The sequence below is a fragment of the Suncus etruscus genome, chromosome 15, assembly GCF_024139225.1.
Source record: "Suncus etruscus isolate mSunEtr1 chromosome 15, mSunEtr1.pri.cur, whole genome shotgun sequence".
Taxonomy (NCBI): domain Eukaryota; kingdom Metazoa; phylum Chordata; class Mammalia; order Eulipotyphla; family Soricidae; genus Suncus; species Suncus etruscus.
This window is the reverse complement of record NC_064862.1, coordinates 31,337,717-31,358,352: the sequence shown is the minus strand read 5'-3', so window position 1 is coordinate 31,358,352 and position 20,636 is coordinate 31,337,717. Positions and strand designations below refer to the sequence as shown.

The window sequence follows — 20,636 nt, the reverse complement described above, 5'->3', positions numbered from 1 at the left end:
CAAGGCCAACACCTTACCTCCATGCTATCTCTCCGGCCCATATTTATTTATTCTAAGAAACCCGAGTCTTATAATAATTGTAAGGAATTATGCTAAGGGTGAGGTAATATTTACCATCACCAAGAATTTTCACTATCATCGTTGTCATCATTGTTGTCATCATTATCATTAGTATTATCATTAGTTTGGCCTTGTGTTGTTTGTTTTTGTTTTGAGGTCACACCCAGCAGTGTTCAGGGGTTACTCCTGGCTCTACAGTCAGGAATCACTCCTGGCAGTGCTCAGGGGACTAAATGGGATGCCAAGGATCACACTCAGGTGGGTCATGTGCAAGGGTCTTACTTTAGCCCTCATTCTTTTGCTTTTAAGGAGTATTCTGTTTCGGGCATAATTCCTTTGCGGAAAATTATGTAAAAAGTGTCTTACAGATCATTAGTTAAAAATAAAAGGACTATCTTTCTTAGATAGGAATAAGTACTTTTCTTCTTGTAAAAGCAAATTGAGGGGCTGGAGAGATAGCATGGAGGTAAGGCGTTTGCCTTGCATGCAGAAGGTCAGTGGTTCGAATCCTGGCATCCCATAAGGTCCCCCGAGCCTGCCAGGAGCGAGTTCTGAGCGTAGAGCCAGGAGTAATCCTTGAGTGCTGCTGGGTGTGACCCAAAAACCAAAAACCAAAAAAAAAACAAAAAAAAACCAAAACAAAAAACAAATTGAGTAGATAGTGGGAGCGAAGCTGGGCTCCCACAATGGAAAGGTGATTTTAGCTTGAGGGTTTCTCTTCTGTGCTATTATTTCAGATGAGGGACAAGGCTGGGCCCTAGTTCCAAATGAGCATCTCCCAGTCTCTTTCTGTGTGGCCTTGGCCTTAGCATGGGAGTCTTCATAGCACCTGGTCCTAGAATGGTGGGGAGGAAAGTGTGAGTCAGATAGGCCTGCCACCTGATAAACACCATTTATGTGTCTGCTACGCTTAGAATTTCTCATAGGTCATATTGGTTTTGTCATTCAATGCTCCATGGCCCATTGTGGCACTCACCACTCACCTGGAACTTTGAAGTACTTGAAAACTTGACTTCTGGGCCATGTTTCATGGAGAAGGGGGTCTCCTCAGTGCAGATAACATCAGACTAGACTCCCTAGCAAATAAAACAAAATCAAGAATGTAGACTGTCTCCTTAAGCACCTCCTACTGATTACATGTTGAAACGATACATTGGTATATTGAAATATAGAAATAAATAAAATAATAGTTGCATAAGTCAAATTATGCAACTGAAATTACAATGTGAACTGTGTTACCCTTTGATTAGACAGTGTTAATTGAGATAAAATTTTTGCCATGATAGGGCTGGAGAGATAGCACAGTGGTAGGGCATTTGCCTTGCACGTGGCCGACCCGGGACAGACCCCGGTTTGGTTTCTGACATCCCATATGGTCCTCCGAGCCTGCCAGGCGCAATTTTAGAGCTTAGAGACTGGAATAATACTTGAGCACGCCTGGGTGTGGCCCCAAAACAAATATATATATATTGCCATGATAATATCAATCGAGAGCGTACTGTGAGTGCAAACTAAGAACACCAGATGTGTGACTAGGTGGACCGAAGGTGACGGGCATGGTGGTTGGTCTTGGGCACTTTGGATGGTGGTGAGGTGAGGTTGACTTATGGCAATACCATACAAGTCAAAACCCATTATAAACGCATCACCTGGAATGATAATAATAAAATATTATTTAATGTTTATTTAATAAATAAATATTATTTAATATTTAATGTTACCACAAATTAAGAAAAGTAAAGGGTAGAATCTTTCATTTGAATCAGAACGTAAAGCCATGAATACTGGTGAAGGCTCTGTGAGAAAATGTTTCTGAAAAATGTATTCAACATGGGATCTAGTTCACTGATAAAATGAGTGCTCTGCACATCTGAGAGGCCTTGGGTTGGATCCCCAGCACTTGTGTGAAAAGCCACCCAGAGGCACATTTCAACTTTATCTCACAACGTTCTAAAGAGGCCAGCTGACACGGTATTTCAATTGACAATTATTATTTATCTTCTCTTTCAGTGACAAGTTCACTCGATTTTGTCAGTGGAAAAATGTCGAATTAAATATCCATGTGAGTATCATCTTTTTCTTTCATTCTTTCTTTAAATAAAACTTCCTCTGGCTTCACTCCATGAGAAAATAGTTGATTTCGAAGCCTGCTCCCCAGGGTAACGCAGATTTGCGTGACATAGCAGATGTCTATCTGTCTTACCGCTTTATGTATGAAAAATTTGTCCTCCCATACTCAGTGATAAGTAAGCAATTGATTGTGATTCTCTTCTCAGATTCCTTTAAGAATGTGTTTATTTGCTTTAAAGAGGATATTTTAAGAAGTAATTGACCCTTTTGCAGAAATAGTAAAAATTTAAGTCTCCTATTTACTTCCTATACTTCTTTTGCCATCTGGAAAGTTCCTTCTTTGTTTTTTCTTATTGGTTGTCATCGTACAGTAAAAAATGATGACAGCTTTTACCAGATCAAGGTGTCATCTGTTTTGAAATTACTTTCAGAACTACAGAAATCATTCCCCACAAATATAAATGCTTTTAGTCATCTTTTTTCTTAATTTGGTTTTTGGGCCATATCAGTAGTGTTCAGGGTTTACTCCTAGCTCTGTGCTCAGGGATCACTTCTGGCAGTGCTGGGGGACCATATGGGATGCTGGAGATTGAAGTCGGCTTGACTTCATAAAAGGAAAGTGTCCTCCTGCTGTACCATCTCTCTAGCCCCTCTCTGTCATCTATTTCCTTAGCATCTTATCTTTTAGCTTTCACTGTCAAAAGTTCTCTGCCCAATCTTCACTGTTTTTCATTTGTTTGTTTGTTTGTGTCACACTTGGCAATCCTCAGGGCTTCTGACTATTCTCAGGGAATTCTATAGGATGCCGGGGAGCAACCCAGGTTGACTGCTGGCAAGACAAGCGCTCTACCCACTGTACCATTTCACTAGCCCCTAATTTCACTTTGAAAACATTATTTATAAAACACACACACACACACACACACACACACACACACACACACACACCACACCTCTTCTGCATGATCTCTCTTCACATAGGTTTGCAATGGAGGAAAAGAGGTTTTCAGCCATTTTGTATTTCATTTCCTCCGCACCCTCCCACCCAAAAACCTCTGTTGGGAGAAGTCTGTCTGTTTTCTCCTCCTTCCCCATCAATTTGCCCTGCTGCAGTCCTTTTTTTTTTTTTTTTTTTTACCTCCCCTACCCATCACATTTGGAAGCCAAGGGCCATGGCATTTCATTCAGATATGCTTGGGACTGCAGTGGCTTCTCCTTGTGCCCATGTTCCTTTGGCAGGGCTTGCTCTCTCCTGGTTCTCTCACCCTCACTCCTGTGGGCTTTATCTGCAGAACACCCTTCTCCAGCTACAGAGAGCTTATTTTAAGGGTCATTTGGGGAAATCCCGTCAAGATTCTGGCCTGTAATCTGCTGAGACCTATAAGCCAGCAGACGTTTGCTACTGCCTCTTCCCAGGAATCTAAGCCTCTTTGCCTTGGTCCCATCTCACCTTCTCTCTCCCAACTCCCTTCTAAGGAGGCGTCATGGAGCTAGGGCAGAGAAAGCACGTTTATGAATAAAGCCTCCATTGAGGCTTTGCTCACACTTGGTCTTGCATTAGGGTCACATGCCCAGCATGCGCCCTCCCCAGGCACTGATGTTCTCGATAAAACACTCACATGGCCTGCATCTGTTGGATTGTGTGATCATACGGCCCTCTGTTTGGGAAACACAGCTGCCCTTGAGGCAGGGATCTTTTCCTGCCATCTGACAGCTCTGGGAATTGCTGGCCTTCGTCCCAAATGCGAGGCCTCAGAGAAGCTGCGGTTGCTTTCATTTTGACTGGAAATTTCACACTCATTTGTCTTCTGGGTTTCTGTCTTGTAATTGAAGATTAAGAAATGGAAAAGAAAAAAGCAGTTAGTTGACTTTGATTCCTATACTGTCACCTTCCCATTTGTCTCCTTTTGGGCACATTTTGGAAGCTGAGTAAGACTCTTCAAGAACATCTTGTCCAGTAGTTAGGGCACTTGCCTCACATGCTGCTGACTCAGGTTCAATCCTCGGCATCCCCATATGGTCCCCCCCAGTACCGCCAGGAGTGATTCCTGAGTAAGCCCAGAGCATGACCAGCTATGGCCCCCAAACTAAAACATCATGCCCACCCCTTGTCTCTCCTCTCTCAATTTGAGAACTCAGGCACGGAAAGGCCAGAATTTTCCATCAGTGCTGCTAGTTTAATAGCTACTTGGCATAGAGGAAAAATTTCATCACAATGACCAATAAATTAAATTTTCATGCAAATTTATTTTGTGTTTGAATTCACAGTTGACCATGAATGATTTCAGTGTTCATAGGATCATTGGCCGAGGAGGATTTGGTGAAGTCTATGGTTGCAGGAAAGCAGACACTGGAAAAATGTAAGCTTCTTATGTTTCTATGTTTTGCTGGGAATAGTGAATGGGTTTTGTTCAGAGGAAAAAAAATCCCTGTATGGGTATCTGGAAACCCTTGACCTCACTCTTGAAGTAATTCACTTGAGGGAGAAATAGGGCCTATTTTGCCAGATTTGATATGAAAACAGTGAAGCTAGACTCTCAATCTTTTTGTATTTTTGTTTTTTGGCCACACCTGGTGGCACTCAGGGTTACTCCTGGCTCTGTGTTCAGAAACTGCTCCTGGCAGGCTTGGGAGACCATATGGAATGCCAGGAATTGAACCTGGGTCTGTCCCAGGTTGTCTGCATACAAGGCAAATGCTTTAGCACTGTGCTCTCACTCTGGCCCAGACTCTCAACTTTTTAAAGTGAATTAGGAACTAAACCTATAACCTGGCCTTGCATGCTGCTGGGGTTAATGAAGGTAAAGGGCTCAAGCTCAGGGTTGGGTGGTGGCTGGAAATGAGCAATGTTGGTGTGACATTTGGCCTCTGGGATCAGATATCCTGGCCAGAGACTCTTTGGAGCTCTGACTCAGCTGTGAGTGAGTCTATGTGGTTTGGGATGACATGGCCTCCCGGGACACACTGCTTCGACAGACAACGGGTCAAGATCATGTTTGTGTGAATGACTCACAGGTTCCCTTTTCTCAGGGGGTTGAGGTGGGGGTAGTGTCAGTGTGAATCCGATGGTATCATTCATTGCCAGGTGCAAGCCAGGTAGGTGCAGGGGTCTCCAGCATAGTGCACAGTGGGCTGGCCAAGTACGGGCATGGCTGTTTTGAAATATCGAAGCAGTTTAACTAACTCTGTTTCTGCAAGCCAAAGAGAGTGGACAATAAGCTTAAATGCACACAGACCTACTTTACATGTCTGATCATGTGCGGGCATGTGGGAACCTCGGACTGGGCTGTGAAGCCTGGGCTCCAGAATGATGACATCTGTGTAGGAAGGAGCAGTTCACTTCGCCTGGTCCTGGGTGAGCTGCCTGTTGCCCTTTACCCTATTCCTGCTCACCTAGCACTAGGCCTGCAGAGGACTGTCTCCTCTGTTTAATAGAGATTTTTTCTGAGGGCTGGAGTTATAGCACAGTGGTAGGGCATTTGCCTTGCATGTGGATGACCTGGACAGACCAAGGTTTGATCCCCAGCATCCCATATGGTCCCCAGAGCCTGCCAGGAGTGATTTTTGAGCCAGGAGTAACACCTGAGCACAGCCAGGTGTGGCCCAAAAACAAAAACAAAAAGAGAGAGAAAGAGAGAGATTTTTCTGGGACAACTTTTTTGTCCCAGCAGAGGACAGGCACCAGAGCTGTTTGAAACAGTTAAGAAGTCTTTATCAACTGACATTCAAGGACTGCATCACTTTGTAGGCCCTCAAGTTTGGCTCCCCTTAAATCAGGGGCTCATCAATGGCCTTGTTGTAAAGAAGGCCTGGGAAACTGGATAAGAAAAGAATAACTGAATATCTATTTTATCCTGATTCCTATATGCTAGATAAGCCCTGAACAGTTAGACATGAAGGCGCTGCCTAGAACCCCAAAAACAGCTTTCAGGTTCCAGAAACCCTTGCAGCAGTTTCCTTTCAGCTTTTTGTTGTCCTGCCGGCAAGCCTCTGGTTTGCTGAGACCCCTGACTCTAGAGTTAGTTCACCGTAGATGGTCTCTGGTTCTTCGATGTGTTCCCTGAGTGCTCAGAAATACTAAGAAATCGGCTGGTTTTTTTTTTTCCCCTCAACTTCCTTTATTCAGGGATATATTTACATATCTCTTGGGGGTGAGGGGAGAGGAAAGGATGTGGCTCAAGTGTAATGTGAGACCCTAAACTTGGACCCCAGCACCAGGTAACTGCATAAGCATCACAGTAGTGGCCCTCCCTTATGGACTTTAGGTATCACCAGAACAGCAATTGTTATTGCCATAACAATAAGAAATAGACCAACTGGTTATTGTTTGACATGTAAGAACCATCAAGTTTAGATAACAATACTGTGGTATTTCAGGTGTGTTTTGAGGCTTATGTGTATGTTTTAGAATCTTATACTCTTCACTGACTACATATTTTAAAATATTGTTTAATTTTTCTTTTTTGATTTTGGGTTATACCCGGTGATGCTCAGAGGTTACTCCTGGCTCTGCACTCAGAAATCACTCCTGGCAGGCTTGGTGGACTATATGGGATGCTGAGTTTTGAGCCGGGGTCTGTCTTGTGTTAACCGCATGCAAGGCTAATGCCTTACCACTGTACTACCGATCCGGACCCTAATTTTTTTAAACTTTATTGATTGATTGGTTCTGGGGCCACACCTAGTGACTCTCAGGGGCTACTCCTGGGCTCTGCACTGAAAAATCACCCCTGACAGGCTAGGGACCTCATGGGATGCCAGGAATCAAACCGAGTCCCTTCTGGGTCAGCTGCATGCAAGGCAAACACCCCGCTGCTGTGGTATCTCTCCAGCCCTACATTTTCATTTTAAATTTTATTTCATTTTAGTGGGAGTAGTAGAGGATTGAGCCACATTCCTGGCTTTGCACTCAGGGTTCACTTCTTGAGGTGCTGAACTTGGATTGAATTTGGGTTGACCACATGCAAGACAAGCACCCTACCTGCTATGCTATACTGTCGCTTGACCCCTGACTACAAATTCTTGCCACTGCTTGAATTCATGATTCCTTCTATGTCCGTTCCCTCAGCACTGGCGCACACACAATAGGCAGGCAGCCATGGCACACAAATTTATTTCACTGGATTTATTTCTTTTATTCAATTGGGACTTCTATTTTGTAATGATAGAAATATCTTAATTATAGCTTGACATTTATCTTTAAAAAAAAATTTTCCTTTAGGGGCCAGAGTGGTGGCGCAGTGGTGAGGCAATTGCCTTACACGCGGTTGACCTAGGACGAACCTCAGTTCATCACTGGGTGTGGCCCCCCAAAAGAATCCTTTTTTTATTTGGGGGAGACCTTGAAGTTTCTGGGAAGGGTGCAAAGTTAATGTAGGAGTTTCCACAGAGTCAGTCTTCTCAGCCTGCATTTCATGGCGTGTAGTGAGGCATCTGTAAACTCTTAGATGCCTTTCTCCGTGGGTTTCTTCAATGACCATTTTGTGGTTAGATTGGGGTCATCTGCTTTTGAAAAAAAAAAAAAAGCCCAGAGGCAGGTGTGGCTCTCTTCCTTTCTTTGAGGGTGCCTCTTACTCATGTAATTCATCCCATAGTGGGTAGGTTCAGCTCCTCGGGCTTCTCCTTGCTTCCCAACCCTTTTGGGGGCGGGGTGGGGGGGTTTGGGCCACACCCAGTGACGCTCAGGGATTACTCCTGGCTATGTACTCAGAAATCGTCAGTCCTGGGTCAGCCTCATTCAAGGCAAACGCCCTACCGCTTGTGCCACAGCTCTGGCCCCCTCCCCAAACCTTTTGAAGGGCCTAACGGTGGACAGCTCACACCTCCCAACTGGAAGTCACACCCCACCTCCTGGTAGGTGGACCTGTACTTTTTTCTTCAGGCATGCACAGCAAAAATGTTATTGCTTGGGACCAGAGCAATAGCACAGCAGTAAGGTATTTGCCTGACTGCTGGCCAACTCGGAATGGACCTGGGTTTGATTCCCGGCATCCCATATGGTCCCCCATGTCTGCCAGGAGTGATTTCTGAGCACAGAGCCAGGAGTAACCCCTGAGTGCTGCTGGGTGTGGCCCCAAAACAAAGAAACAAAAGTTTCTGCTTGGCACTAGGGCACAGTTTATATTGTCCTAATCTTTAGAAGCATTTTCCTGGTGGGTGGTGTGTATCAATCTAGTTATTTTGTTGTTGTTGTTCGTTTGTCTTTGTTTTTTGTTTTTGGCACTACACCCGGTGACACTCAGGGGTTACTCCTGGCTATGTGCTTAGAAATTGCTCTTGGCTTGGGGGACCATATGGGATGCCGGGGGATCGAACCACGGTCCGTCCTAGACTAGGGCAGGCAAGGCAGACACCTTACAGCTTGTGCCACTGCTCCGGCCCCTAATCTAGCTATTTTTGTTTTCCCTTGTGTTGATGTTTTCAGACGCTGTTTTTGCTTGCAGGTATGCAATGAAATGCCTCGACAAGAAGAGGATCAAGATGAAGCAAGGAGAAACATTAGCCTTAAATGAAAGGATTATGCTGTCTCTTGTGAGCACAGGAGTAAGTCTCCATTCTGAGCATTGATTTTATGTGTGCTGTTGTGTGCGTGCTCTATCAGGCAGTTTATTTTAAATTCTAGCCTTTATTTTCTTGGCAAGCGATGATGCTCCCCACTCTCAGGCAGGCGAGGTGCTCCCCCAGAGAGCAGCAGGTCATTATCCTACCAACTACAGCGCCAACAGGATCTTAAGGTTTGTGGGGGCTTAGAGAAGTCCCAGGGGGTGTTTGCACATTCGCAGCTTCTCCCTTACCACCTACTTATGCCTCTCTTCTTTCCGGAACATTCTTGTGGAGGAAACAGAAGGTAAATCAGAACAGCCAACACAATCGCCCTAGTATATTCGAACATTAGCAGCAGCACCGAGGGCGACTTGCCCAGAGAAGAAACTTGAGGAGAAGTTCCTCATCCTTCAGAGAGAGCGGGAAGGCTTCTCGGATTGTTAGACCAGAAGTTCCCTTACTGATTTGCCTTTGCACTCCTATTTTAGAGGGGAAAATAAACTACTCTAAGCCCACCCCAGAAAGTTTACTTCTTTAAGGTAACAGAACGTGCCCCCTAACTGCACCCAAGGTTACTGTCCTCTATTTTCTTCCCCTCCCCATTGAACATTTGATCTGTATGTCAAGGGATTGGTTGGGTTTTTTTTGTTTGTTCTTAGTTCAACATGGATTTAAAAAATATATTTGCCCTGTTTCCTCTTCACTGCAGAAGTACTTCTTAGTCTAAGTGTCTTTTTTTTTTTATCTGTGATAATACTGAGGATCAAAAATATGACTTTTATTTATATAGATATACATATAGATTCATTAACAACAACAACAACAAAAACACCACTACATTGGAAGCCTGGACATGCCCTGTTGGTTGGCAGTCCTGTCCCCCTTGACAGGGACTGTCCGGGGACAAGAGGCTTAAAATGAGAAGTGAGGCAGGGCCAGTGATGCGTGACTCACACTCAGACCTGATGTTAGTCACTGAGCACTGGAGGTTTGTACACTGTAAGCCAGCCGCCTCCACACATCCTGGCTGGCTTTTTATTGATTGATTGATTGATTGATTGGTTTTTTTGGGCCACAGCTGGTGACACTCCCGGCTATGCACTCAGAAATCACTCCTGGCTTGGGGGACTATATGGGATTCCAGGGGATCGAACCATGGTCCGTCCTAGGCTAGCGCTTACAAGGCAAACACCTTACCTCTAGCACCACCGCTCCGGCCCCCTGGCTGGCTTTTTAGAAGTCATCTGGATACGAAGGATTGGAAGGAATCAGTGTTCAGGAGAAGCAAAGGAATGTCCCCTTTTCAGCTAGTAATTAATTAACAAGAAACCTGAGGTTCAGGAACTAAATTCTTTAGTCCTCCTCCCTAGATCACCAGCCCCAACATTTCTTCAATTGTGATTTTGATTTTGAAGAGTTTTGGTTTTGGTTTTGAAATGGGTGTTGAACCACACCTGCCTGTGCTGAGGATTCACTCTTGGCTCCTTGTCTGGCACCAGTCACTCCTGCTGGTATTTGGGGGACTGTAATGGGGTCCTGGGGAATCCATCCTGTCTCTGTTGTGTATGAAGCAAAAGTCTTAAGTTGCATACTCTCTCTTTCTGTCCCCTTCTTTTATAACCTCTTGATTATATGACCACGTCTTTTTATTTCCGGTATTTATTGTATGATGAATTACATTCTAGCATTAGTCTTAAGTGGCTCAGAAAGGCTATTTGCTATTCTGGGCAACTCTAAGAAATGAAAGGCCATAACTCTAAGTCATATTTGTTTATTGGTCTTCCATTGGGGGTCACATTCAGCAGTGAATGTGGGTGATAGCTCAGGAGCTATTCATCCCTCAGTGCTTGGAGGTTGATCCAAAACTTGAGAATCATGGTGGTAGGGATCAGACCTGGGCCTCCTGCATACAAAGAATGTGCCCTTCCAAATAGGCCATTTCTTTGGCCTTGTCTACACATAATTTCTAACTGTATACTTCTGTGTCCCAGAATATGGCCAGTACATATTCCTATTTTTCCTTTTTAAAAGTTTTAAGAAGTTAAATGTGATTTACAAATTTACAAATTTTCAATATCAATTTCATCAACTTCCATCCACTGGACTTCCCATTTTCCTTCCTACCCCTCATCCTGCTGCCTTGAGAGGCACATTGCAGAGTTAAGTGGTTGTAGTTTAGGTGTCATGGTTTTGGCGTTATTGAGTCTATGCTTTGGAAATATAGCAATACAACTCTCCCACAGCACCGGTGTGTCCCAGGCCACTGGCCTCTATTTCCCTATTGTTTCCCTTTCTCCTATTCTTTCTCCCCCTGCTTTGATTTATTTCCCTCCCTATCCTTCTCTTCCCTATAATCTGGGATCACTGGTGCTCTAGGGAATCCCTTCTACTACATTTTTTCATCCATTTATTCTATATACCACAGATAAATGATACCAATCTTTGTCTTCTCTTCTAACGTCACACAACATGGTATCTTCCAGTTCCAAACAGATTGAGCAAATTGTATGATTTCATCATTCTTGCAGCTGCATCGTATTATTCCATTGTTGTATATGTAGCATTCTTCATAATCCATTCATCTATAGCTGAACACCTATGTTGATTCACTATCTTAGTGATTATACTAAGTACTGCAATAAATAATAGCTTGCATATATCTTTTTGAGTGAATGTGTTGGGGTTTTGTTTTGTTTTGGGAATAGGTACCCCAAAGTTGAATTGCTGGGCCATATGATAGTTCAATTCTTAGTTTAGACAGTAAATATTTCAAAGAATATGTGATCATTGTTTCTACCTGATTAAATGGGAACTTAGTATGCAGCTCACTGAATTGAAATCAGTATAAATCAAATTAGCATTGGATTTTTATTGGCAATGACTTGTCTTACATTTTAAATGTGTACATGAACTTGCTACGAATTTTAAGCGGTTATTAAAATACTGATTTTTAAAATGAGCTATCTCCGGTCTTATATATTTATTATTAGGAAAGTCTGTATGCAAAGAATTTTGATGGCAGGAGAATGTTTGTGCAAGTTTCATGTCACATTTACTAGAGACTATTAGAAGAGCAAGATAAAGTTCAAGGGGTTTAGTTCTTGGGATTGGGGGCCCACATCCAGCATTGCTCAGGGCTTACTCTTGGCTTTGTGCTTAGAGATCACTCCTGGCAGGGCATAGGGCACCATATTGAATGCTGAGGATTTGAACCCTGGTCAGCCTCAAATGCTCTACCCTTTATACTATCACTCCAGTCCCAAGACTGAGTGATTTAGGAAAGCTGACAGCCGTCAGAAACAAAATGAGAGGATAACAGTGTCAGTTTGAAAAGATTGAGAAGATTGCTCTGACTGCAATGTGGAACCTTTCCTTAAAGAAATCGTGTGGTCTGTTTTGTTGCAGCTCTCTCTCTCTCTCTCTCTCTCTCTCTCTCTCTCTCTCTCTCTCTCTCTCTCTCTCTCTCTCTCTCTCTCTCTTTCTCGTGTGCGCGCGCGTGCGCGCGCGCTTGCATTGCTCTCTACTTGCTTTCTGCCAGTAGAAAAATCAAAGAGGACCATTTCTTGCCAAGGGCCTGGTTTCAGGGTATGTCTTTGAAAATCCCCTGGTCCTTACTTACCTTCCATTTCTAAAGAGGGCAGAACTCTGTCAGGAAAACCTCATGCCCTGTGGGTCAGCTCTGTGTTGGGAAGATTTTCATGCTCCACCTGAGATGCTTCTGCATGGGAGCTGCCAAGGGGTTCCCTTGGGGGAATGTGCTGGCACAGCCCCTCAGCACACCCCTCGGTCAAGCTCCAGTTCCACATGCAGTAACTCTGGAGAAGTTTAGGTCACTTCACTGGGAGTTTAAATCTTTGCCAGTCACCAGTTTTCTTGGTCACCTCAGGCCAGGCAGTTTCCTGTCCTTAAAATAAGTCAGACCTGAGTGATTTTTTTAAGAGCCATTCCTACAACCATAGCCTATGCTGCATGTCCCAGCCTAATGTGTTTTGAGGACACTCAACTTTTTGTCAGTCCCCCAGGGCTCTCCATGGAGGGTTTACTTCACTTCATATTGTGACCAACCCTGGGAAAGGTCTATTAGCCCCATGGTAAAGAGATGGGGAGCTTCTCTTTCAAGCTGTTAACGATCCTAGTTTTACTCAATTCCAACCCTACTGGGCTCTCTACTCCACATAGAAATTGCTCAGCAAATCCGGAGCCAGAGTTTATGGGGGAGATTTTTAGCTTGGAATTTGCCATTTTCACTAAGCCATGGAAAAGTCTGGTAAAACATAGGTGGTCTGAAAAGAGGACATGCCTCCCAGGAAGGCCACAAAATCATCTTTCTTTCTTTCTTTCTTTCTTTCTTTCTTTCTTTCTTTCTTTCTTTCTTTCTTTCTTTCTTTCTTTCTTTCTTTCTTTCTTTCTTTCTTTCTTTCTTTCTTTCTTTCTTTCTTTCTTTCTTTCTTTCTTTCTTTCTTTCTTTTCTTTCTTTCTTTCTTTCTTTCTTTCTTCTTTCTTTCTTCTTTCTTTCTTTCTTTCTTCTTTCTTCTTTCTTTCTTTCTTTCTTTTCTTTCTTTCTTTTCTTTCTTTCTTTTCTTTCTTTCTTTCTTTCTTTCTTTCTTTCTTTCTTTCTTTCTTTCTTTCTTCTTTCTTTCTTTCTTCCTTCCTTCCTTCCTTCCTTCCTTCCTTCCTTCCTCCTTCTTCCTTCCTTCCTTCCTTCCTCCTTCCTTCCTTCCTTCCTTCCTCCTTCCTTCCTTCCTTCCTTCCTTCCTTCCTTCCTTCCTTCCTTCCTTCCTTCCTTCCTTCCTTCCTTCCTTCCTTCCTTCCTTTTTGTTTTTGGGCCACACCCAGCGGTGCTCAGGGGTTACTCCTGGCTGTCTGCTCAGAAATAGCTCCTGGCAGGCACGGGGAATCATATGGGACACTGGGATTCGAACCAACCACCTTAGGTCCTGGATCGGCTGCTTGCAAGGCAAACACCACTGTGCTATCTCTCTGGGCCCTTACTTTCTTTTTTAATTTTTTAAATTCAATAGCTTTTTAGGGAGGCGGGGCACAACCAGCAGTGCTCAGGGGTTACTCCTGGCTCTGCACTCAAAAATTGCTCCTGGCAGGCTTGGGGAACCATGTGGAATGCTGGGCATTGAACCTGGGTTCATCCCAGGTCAGCCATGTGCAAGGCAAATACCCTACCCTGTACTATAGCTCTGGCCCCCACTTTTTAATTTTTCAAATATAAAAGTGTGGTACTTTATAGCACTATAAAAGATAAAATCGTGTTTTTTTTTACCTGTTTGAAGCAAAACTAATCTTGGATCAAGTAAATACGAATCCCACATCAATAGAATTCTAAGGAAAACTAGGTAACCACAAAATGAATTTGTAATTTACTCTAAACTAATTTCTTCCAGAAGATCTATGAAAATGGAGTTCAAGCTCATGAATCTTTATAGGAATGTATGAAATCAAATTTATCTCTGTGTCCTTAGTATGGAGGTTTGGACAACGTGAACTCTATTTGAATTGCTCTGTTGAAAGGCAATTTATTTTGTCATAATTTATAATTATTTTTGTTTCTGTTAAGTAAGCAGACTGGTCTATGCCATGTTTTATCTGAATCAGTTGAATGGCAAGTACACACTGCCAGAAAGAATCTAGATAGATGCTGTTATTGATTTAATCACATTTTACAAGGGAACTAATTGGAACACAACTCCCAGATAAAAAATTCTAGAAACTTCCTGTGCTCCTTTGAGGCACTTACCCCACTCACCTCCTTGTGTCCCTGTCCCTGTCCCTAGTCCAGACTGCCTGGATTTCTTACACTGTAGCTCTCCTTTGCCTGAGCCCAATCTTTAAGCACAGGCTTGGCCTCCTGCTCAGGATCACCTGGACATCCTCTATACATAGTATCACACCATTGGGAAGCCTTGAAAATGCACCAAATCTGGCTTATGAACTTTTTTTTTTGGGGGGGGGGGCTTTTTGAGCTATACCAGCAGCACTCGGGTTACTCCTGATTCTGTTCTTAAAAATCACTCCTGACAGGCTCAAGGGACCATATGGGATGCCAAGGCTCGAACATGGGTCAGCCACATGCAAAGCAAACACCCTACTCACTGTGCTGTTGCTCTACCCCCCTTTTTTTGGACCACCTATGCACAAAGTATGGTTTTTATTTTTGAAAAATAATTAAAAAATTATTATTTTTATTTTATTTTTAATTTTTTATTTTTAATTATGAGAACAAAGATGCAAAGAAAGAGCACAAAGTAAAGTTACAGTGGAAGGACATTCACCCATAAGAAGTCCCCTTACTGATATCTTAATTTTGAACTTTCAGACAAAGAACATTAAGAAAAATAAAACAGAACCCATGTACAATTACTTTGTCCAAGTCTCCAGATTTTAGTACATTATAATATTTCTTAGCAATACACAAAGCAATCTAAAGCCATAAAACTTATGTTACTCCTTAAACATTGAAGGCATATATTTTTTTACATTTCCATGCACATGCATATTAGTTTAAGTTAATCTCAAAAGTTTAAGTGGGGGGCCGGGCGGTGGCGCTAAAGGTAAGGTGCCTGCCTTGCCTGCGCTAGCCTTGGACGGACCGCGGTTCGATCTCCCGGTGTCCCATATGGTCCCCCAAGCCAGGAGCGACTTCTGAGCGTATAGCCAGGAGTAACCCCTGAGCGTTACCGGGTGTGGCCCAAAAACCAAAAAAAAAAAAAAAAAGTTTAAGTGGGTTTTTTTTTTAAGGACTAGAGTCAAAGGAGCACAGTAAAACGGTGTTAGACCCTTTGCCTGGTCTATATTGTGAATTGGGGGACAAAAAATAAAAACGGTGTTAGAGTGGCAATTATTGTTTGCGTAGGCCCACCAAAATATGAGGGACATGGAAAGAAAAAACCTTGGCCCAAATACAAGGAGACCCTACCCCTGAAGTTTCCTGGCATAAGACCAACTCGAGGCTCCAGGCAAACTAGTTTGTCCAATCCAAGTCATTGTCTGTAGTGCCAATACACTTTTATTTTTCACACAGTCTCTGTTTTTGATATCATGTTTCTGTATTAAAAATCCTGGAATCTGCATATCCTACATTGAAGTCAGGATGGTGTGGAGCGTCCTCCAGTTTTACCTCATAATTAAAGGGCAGTGCAGAGAGCCCTGCCCTGTAAGCAGGTCGTTGTTGTTGTCAAGTCTTCTTAGTCTTCTTAGACTTCTAAGGGAAGTCTCTTTTGAGCAGGTCGATGTCAGAGCGGCGGTAGGGTCTTCCCTGGTAGAGGATTGCTTCCAGGTGATGTTATAAACAAACTTGAATATTTCATAGATAGCTTCCCCGGTTGAGGGGTGAATGGAAGATGCCCATTCTTCTGAGGCCTGTGCCAGCAGGTCATTATGTCAGTGTTCAGGATGTAAGGACCCATTGCACTACAAGATTTGTGTGTTCCTATTCTATAATATAAGAACTTATTTGTATATGTAGTATTTTCCTATTTTAATGTGCCTATGCAAACAAGGAATAATGCCATGTGGCGTTATATGCACATATGGGGGCCTCAAGAACAAATCCAACAATCTGCATGACATGGTTCAAACATAAGCATTAAACTGAGGGACTCTTTCACCAAAATTCCTTATTGAACAGCTCACGAAAAGAAGAAAAGATAAAAAGTGGGGAAAATCATCACTGTAAAAGAGAATATTTAGTAAGAGTTATAGCTGTCAAAGAAAACACAAAAAATGTTCAAAAGACATAAATTTTCATTTTATGTCTTTTGAAATAGTTGGGGGTTGTTAAATCCAGTGCACCAATTTAGTATATGATTAGGACTGTGCAGTACTGAAGTTAAAAAGGGTAATTGTGGGATACTCATGGTTGGGGGTGAGAGAGTTCGGAGTAAAAATGAGCTTTTGTAGGGGTGTGCGAGAGGGAAAAATACAAAATGGACATTCTGCATACACAAAACATAACTTAAGGATAGGGAAAACTAGTAATATATATTGTGCACGCGGGGTGGTTTTGAATATGTAGACCAGGGGTGGTGAACAAGTTTGACACAAAGAGCCAAAATTTAAACTGTGAGAGTCAGAGAGCCACACCACGCAGTGACCTGCCAAAACAGACAAACACTCACACAAAAGCATATAATTTTAACAATAATATATTATACACATATTGCATTTTGCCATTTTGAGTGAGGGTAAAAATCCTGTTCACCACCCCTGGATGTAGACTGTTAAGTAATTGCCAGTGACTACCTTAATGCAACTGAGCAAATCTTAGCACACCTCAAGTTAGGATCCACCATTTCTGGCCGCCAGGGCTGGTACCCAGGGAAGGCCTAGATGCTGGGGGCAGAAGAGGGGATGGCTGGGGGCCTATCAAGACTCCCAGCACCCACAAGCTAGGGAGAAGGCCTTCGACCTGGGGTCTCCCCAAACTCTATGCCAGCTAGCCTCCAGATCAAGAAAGGATTCGGTATAGAACAGGAAGCCAGGATCTGCCCGCCCTCCTCTCTGTGCCCTTCCCACCCTAGTGCTGGGGGAAGGGCAGGGAAAGCTTGGGAGCCCCTTCAGGAGGGACCACCAGACACCCACCTAGAAAAACTTACTTTTAAAGGATTATAAAGTAAGCAGGCTTTGTTCTTCAAGTCTAGGTTCTCCCTTGAACAGGAATCTCACTTGCTTGTCTCAGTGTTTCTTTGCTTATTTCCACTTAGGGATTTTTCTTAAACATGTACTTTATTCTTTCTCTCCCATCACATCTTTCTAAATAAGTTTCAAGGAAAGCTTTCCTAGTTCACAAATACACACACACACACACATGCACACACACACAAAACATACAACACAGCAAAGAAGAATGTGCCACAGACTGCACAAGTCCAACAAAAACAGAAGCCTTTGCTATTTGGCTCGTAGGCACTCAGGTTACTTCCTGTTCTGGGCTATTTTGAGGGATGCCTGAAAGAACATTCTCACCGATTTTCTTGGTACACTCACTGACTATGTGAGCAAATGGGTGGATTGGACCGAAAGTGGAAATGCTGGCCCCTGGGGTCTCCAAGTGGTACAGACACCACTAAGCACGTAGCTGTGAAGGTGGTCCTACCATGACACTGGGGAAGGTGGCTTTTTCATGGGACTCTGGAAAGTTGGACTTGGCACTTTAGGAAAATGGTACTCTGGGAAGGTGGTCTTATCATGGCTTGCTGTTTGGCCACCAGATATAGGAGATTCATTGACTCAGACCTTTGTCATACCTGCTGTCCTTGGTATACGATATTTAAGTCATGACTAGGATTTAGCAATGGCATGTTGTGATTTTAATTTACATTTCTTTGGGTACAATGATATGCACCATCTGATCATAGGTTTGTGTGATTATTTGGTGCCTCTTAGGTAAAGTTCCCATTTAATTATTTCCTGTATTTTTCTATTTAGTGGTTTTTACTTTGCTGACTCTAAGGCATTTCCATGTGTACCCAACATAACCCCAGGGTGGATTTGTGCCTTATTTTCTCCCAGGCTGTAAGTCACCCTTCTGTTGTCCTCCATCATGGCATCCTCTGAATTTATTTCATTTGAGGCAGTTTATCAGTATTTCTAGTGGTTTTGCACTTCTGTGTAGATTAAAATATTAAACATAAAGCATAATGGCCACTTGTTGGGTGATGTGGCCCTCGACACAACACAATGCCTCTCACCCCCTGTGGTTGGTGGGTCTGAAGATGCAGGATAACGGTGGAGAAATAATTCACAAGCAGTTAGTTAAAGTTTCTTCAGAGTCAGCTCACTTTACTTCATGGCTTTTCTCTGCCATGTACATTTTCTCACAAGTACTTCTCTGCTAAGCTTTCTTTCTGAGCAGCTTCTCAATGCTTTTCCTCTGGCTTTCTACTGCTCCTCTCCTGTCTATCCCCCACGCAGTCTTTTTTGTCCTTTATTTCAGTTAGCAGGCTCCTTCCCAGATGTGGACAGGTCTGATCATTCAGGTGGGATTAACATCTCAGAAGAGGAGGCTAGGGAAACCGGGGAGGGGGGGGTTACACTTCTGCTTTTTTTCTTTTAGTTCATTCTGCCTCTCCCTAGAAGTGACTCTGTGTGGTGTAGATGGGTTCAGCCACCCATGCCGACCATTTGCTCTATCTCCCAGTAATAACAAAAGCCATCCTTCTCTGCCACAAATCAAGAGGTTTTTAACATGTGGATCTATTTCAGGATTCTCTGTTCTGTTCTTTCAGTCTGTGTTTAGATTCTTAAGCTAATAAAGCACTGTCTGAATAACTGTTTTATCAGCACTGTAGATTTTTTGACTTTGTCTTTAAAAGATCTCAGCTTTTTTGGCTCTGTACCATCCCTATAAGTCACCAGTTTCCTATTTTATTAAGATCACATAACATCTCTACATTGATGTGGGGAAAATTAGCATCTTTACAAGTGAGTTATGTCATCCCGGCCACAGTATCTCTCATTAAAGTGAATTTAATGCTGCTCTTCATCTCGATGTTTCAGGACAATAATACAGGTTTTGTTTACGATTCTTCCAGCTTTAGGATAAGAGATGAAAGCCCAAGTCTGAACCAGACCCAGAATGAACACAGCAAAATAGGTCAAGACCATGGCTTGAATCTCCCTTGACTCTGAGTCTTTCTAAGGCATTGAGAACATGATTGAAGCCCAATGCTAGGCAGCCTTTGAGTTCATCCACGTCCACTCTGGTTCTTGATGTCGTGTCTTTGCATTATCTCCTGGAACCCACCTGTCTCTGGAATTGGGCCAGGGGACTCATTCAAATGGTGGAGCACCTGCCAGGCATACACGAGACCCTAAGTTTGATCCCCGGCACCTTATAACTCCTGAATACCCTGATAGGTGCAGCCCTGGTGGTCCCTGAGCATCTCAAGCTGGGCCCTAGGAGTGGCCCCTATGGACAAAATGTTGCTACGTAGGGGTCCATTAGCCGTATAAGTGGGGGCATGGACATATGACCAGGCCTGATGTGGGATGCAGAAGCCCATGAGCTTCACTCAAAAACATTTGTTTCCATTCTAGGATTGTCCTTTCATCGTCTGTATGACCTATGCCTTCCACACTCCAGATAAGCTCTGCTTCATCCTGGATCTGATGAATGGTAAGTAGAACTTGGGGCATCTGAGACCCACCACCAGAGATCTCTCCACCTTCACATCAAGTCCTGGCATTCATTCATCCAGGCAGACTGGGGGCCTTCAGATAATGAATGGGGTTCCCCTCAAGTGCAAAGAAACCTGGTGCTGTCGGGTTTTCAGTGAAAGCTCATTTCAAAATGATGGCAGTTTGCCTGGGGCCCCCTACCTCACCCTCACCTCCACCTCTATCCCCAGGGAGCTGCATTTTTCTAGAAAAGAGTTTTATACAATTAGAGTGAAACTTAATTTTCTGGAATGTGGTGGGCCAGCATCTTTCATTAGTTGATTTCCTGCTTCTCAGCAGAGAATAAACCAAAACATATTTATTATTATTATTATTATTATTATTATTATTATTATTATTTGGTTTGGGGGCCATACTCGGTGGCACTCAGGGCTTACTGCTGGCTCTACACTTGGAAATTGCCCTTGGCAGGCTTGGGGGACCATATGGGATGCCGGAAACTGAACCCGGGTTTGTCCTGGATTGACCACTTGCAAGGTAAACAAACGCCTTGCTGCCGTGTTATTGCTCTGGCCCCCAGAAACATATTTAAAGCCCTACATTAAAGAACTGCCTTTGGACCGATACAGCTTTTTTCTTCATCTTTGACTCCTACACCTCTTTGCCCTGTAGGCTGATCTTTCAAACTGTGGAGGATGATCTGGAGATGGCTGAAAAGGGATATTTTTGGGGGGGAGGGAAGCAAGAAAAATAATTTCCTAATACCAGACTCTTGACATGGCATATTCAGCAACAAGCCCCCAAGTAAGTAGAAAGCCATAAACACCAACCAA

At 43.3% G+C, this 20,636-nt stretch overlaps 1 protein-coding gene across 3 annotated transcripts in view; it reads left to right on the top strand.

Annotated features, from left to right (window-relative positions):
- GRK3 (G protein-coupled receptor kinase 3) overlaps positions 1 to 20,636 on the top strand; it is a 157,738-nt gene that overhangs the window by 103,025 nt on the left and 34,077 nt on the right. For all 3 annotated transcript variants that reach the window (XM_049788790.1, XM_049788789.1, XM_049788791.1), the window contains 4 exons: positions 2,071 to 2,122; positions 4,399 to 4,490; positions 8,574 to 8,673; positions 19,723 to 19,801. In XM_049788790.1, coding sequence (XP_049644747.1) covers positions 2,071 to 2,122; positions 4,399 to 4,490; positions 8,574 to 8,673; positions 19,723 to 19,801 — 323 coding nt within the window. The remainder of the gene's footprint in view (positions 1 to 2,070; positions 2,123 to 4,398; positions 4,491 to 8,573; positions 8,674 to 19,722; positions 19,802 to 20,636) is intronic.